General features: G+C 39.1%; 1 protein-coding gene across 1 annotated transcript in view; it reads right to left on the bottom strand.

Annotated features, from left to right (window-relative positions):
- The window catches only part of UBE2G1 (ubiquitin conjugating enzyme E2 G1), a 100,951-nt gene that overhangs the window by 24,169 nt on the left and 73,218 nt on the right, over window positions 1–3,564 (bottom strand). The window contains exon 3 of the mRNA XM_017512180.2: window positions 1,745–1,842. Within this exon, the coding sequence (XP_017367669.1) occupies window positions 1,745–1,842 (98 nt within the window). The remainder of the gene's footprint in view (window positions 1–1,744; window positions 1,843–3,564) is intronic.

Genomic DNA, 3,564 nt, shown 5'->3' with positions numbered 1-3,564 from the left:
AGGAGGGAGGGAGGGAGGAAGGAAGGTAGGCAGGCAGGCAGGCAGGCAGGCAGGCAGGCAGGTAGGCAGGCAAGGTAGCTTAAGGCTCCAAGAAGTTTTGCCTAGAGCTACACAGCTAATTTGTGGTGAAGCCAACATTCAAGTCTTTGTCCCATCTTCTTTGGAAATAGGTGCCTATTATAATCAAGTAATGCAAGCGAAGGTAGAAGAAATGCCAAAAGCCTAGGAAGAAACAGACGAAAGGTCAAAGTACAAGAGACAAGTGTCACCCATTCATGCATCCATGCATCATGCAGGACTGTCGCTAACGCACTCTGCCACAAACTGTCAGAGGTTTCCCCTTCTTCCTGACATGAAAAATAACTATCTTTTACAATCACTGCTGCCTCAGATACAGCACTAAAATATGCTAAGCCCCTTGGCTCCCAGTAGCTTTCCATGTGCCAGTCCCAGTCTCACATATGCCCGTCTGTTTTCCAGCCTTGGCTTCTATGACATACTCCATTCAATCATTCATTCCTGTCTCACTGATTCCAGCTTAAACTAATATATGCGTTTCTATTCCCTGCATCCAGAAGTCTTGATGAGAAGCAAAATGCAAATGAGTATAATAGCCTAAAGAGACAACTCTGATTACATAGTCAAAATAATTAGAAATCTCTACAAGTTCTATCATACAAAACAAAGCCAAAAGTTCAGAGAGACTGTTTTATAAACAAAGCTTATCTAGCCTAGCCTTTGGGAATTTTATTTTACTTTACAAAAAGAGGATTTTTTTTTTTTAATTTTTAAATGAGACACAGGGTTTTATTGGGGGATTATACATAGGGGAGAGAGTTCAGTGGCAGCTGCCCAGGCAGGAGAACTGCCATAATGTGGATTTGAAATGGTTGCTCTTCTTTAAGTAAAAAAAGTCAATGTCACTGCTACATGCACAGCCATACTAGATGCTTTCCAGGCTTAAAAAATATAATAAAAATGTTGTTTCCTATGATGCTGTCGGTAACCTTATACCTAAGAATATACATAGAAATTAAGAGTTATCCATGGTATAAAAATAATATGAAAAAATATAAATTACAAATCCAGGTTTCCTAATTTCTGTGTTCTTTGTAATAGCCAGTGAATCATCTAATACTTTGGTAATTATCCCCTCAATTACAGGAGCTCTACTGATGTTATCACTCAATAATCTTGCCTCTGGTTTAAACTATGAGTCTCAAACCAAGCTGAAAACTAATAAATAAAAAATAACTTTTTCCATATGATCTCTATTTTGCCTTCTCTCTCTCTCTTTTTTAAGACAGCCTCACTCTACTGCCCAGGCTGGAGTGCAGTGTTGTGCAATCTCGGTCACTGCAACCTGTGCCTCCCAGGCTCAAGTGATTCTTGTGCCTCAGCCTCCCAAGTAGCTGGGATTAAGGTAGGCGCCACCAAGCCCAACTAATTTTTTTTTATTTTTAGTAGAGACGGCGTTTCACCATGTTAGCCAGGCTAGTCTCCAACTCCTGACCTCAAGAGATCCGCCTGCCCGGCCTTCCAAAGTGCTGGTGGTACAGGTGTAAGCCACCGCGCCTGGCCTCTCCTTCTCTTTTAAATGTTTTAGTACGCAACCATGTGCACAATGAACACAGTACAAAAATGCCAAAGCAATTTCACTGAGAAATAGATCTTACTGACCTTGAACACTTCAATGACAGGCCATCATATTTGCAAACGTAAACGTAAAACTAGATAAACTTACCATTTGGGTGCCAGATTTCTGTAATGAATTTCATTTTAGGAGGCCGGAGGGGATAATCTTTTGGGAAAGTGAGATGAGCCTTAAAAACACCACCTTCACTGGAAAAAAGAACAAGAACAAGTTCTTGCCTGTAAGTTCCTGCTTGTAAGTATAGAATCATTAAAACAAACATAAAACAAGGGTGCCAGCACTAACATCAAAAATGAAGTAAACAAATAATCTGGATTCACCACAGGCAGTTACTTACTGAAATAACTAGTTTAATAAACTGTCACAGCTATCACTTTAAACTCTCAAGAGAGCTAGTAAAATAAGAAATCATGTGCTAAAAAGACATTCAGATCAGATCAGATCATGTTACCACTATACTACAAACCCTTCCATCACTTCCCAATGCACTTAAAAGAAAATTCAGAAGGTTGAACATCACCAGCTTCTCTATGCTGATTTCAAACTATCGTTCCTCTCTGTTCTAGCCAGTCTTCTTTCTGTTCCTCAAACGTATCTCATCTTTTTCATCTCAAAACTTAGGCTCATTTTTTGTTCCTTGTCTAGGAACAGATATACTGCCTCCATCTGTCCATTTATTCATTTCATCATTTATCAAATATTTATTCAGCATTTATGTGTCAAACTCTAGGGGTACAGCAGCGAAAAGAATCTCAAGAAGTTTATATTTTAATGACTTTCCAGAACAGCACTGTGCAACAGAACTGTAATACTGGAGATGTTCTGTATTTGTGCTGTCCAATAATGTAGCCACCAGCCACTTGAAATATGGCTTATGACTCTACTTTAGACAACATTTCCAGATCACTGACATTTAATTAGCAATTATGCTTCAGGAATCGTCAAAAGAACAATACAATGAGTTGTACACATTAATCAAAACCAAAGAGGTCATGTCAGCCTTACTGAGCAAAAACATTAAATTCCTGTCTTGTGGCCTTGGTACTAAATGTTGCCTCTACTGGAAATACCTTTCTCCTTTTGTCTTCTGATTATCATTCAGTACTCAGCTTAAATATTACCTCTTTCTAAATCTTTCTAAAGATTTTGACTAAAATCTAAACTAGCCACCAGGTCCCCTCTAGTACACTGACCTCTTTTTTAAATTTATTTTTTTATTTTTCTTCTTATCTAGGAATTACTTGAGATGATCTCTTTAAATTTCTTTATTGCAATACCATTTCTAATTCTTCTACTGTTCAATGTGTTCAACCATTAGAGGCATGACTGTGGTTGTTTCAGATCAGTGAGAAAAGAAATTCTCAGCTCATTAAATGGTTTTCATTCATTGAACAAATGCACATTGTTTACCAAGTTACTCTAACCATTGGTCTACATAAAAGGAGAGAACAAAGCATCGGAGAGCACTGTGGAGCTTACCATGTTAGTGGCAGAAGGAAAATATCCACCAGGAAAAATATCAGTACTAAGTACTGTCATGGAATAATACGAGGAATCTATTGTTAAATTTTTAAAAGCAGGTATTTCTAAAATAATCTCATTTGTCTTTAAAGAAACAGTGGGAGCCGCGTGCAGCGGCTCATGCCTGTAATACCAGCACTTTAGGAGGCCAACGCGGGCAGACCAAGAGTTCAAGAGACTGAGGCCATCCTGGCCAATATGGCGACACCTCATTATCTGTACTAAAAATACTGAAATTAGCTGGGCATAGTGGCACGAGCCTGTAGTCCCAGTTACTCAGAGGCAGAAGCAGAAGAATGGCTTGAACCTAGGAGACGGAGGCTGCAGTGAGCTGAATCGTGCCACCGTACTCCAGCCTATAGGCAGAATGAGACTCCATCTCAAAAAAA

Source organism: Cebus imitator, unplaced genomic scaffold, assembly GCF_001604975.1.
Source record: "Cebus imitator isolate Cc_AM_T3 unplaced genomic scaffold, Cebus_imitator-1.0 Scaffold464, whole genome shotgun sequence".
NCBI classification, from domain to species: Eukaryota; Metazoa; Chordata; class Mammalia; order Primates; family Cebidae; genus Cebus; species Cebus imitator.
This window is presented reverse-complemented; position numbering and strand designations above follow the sequence as displayed.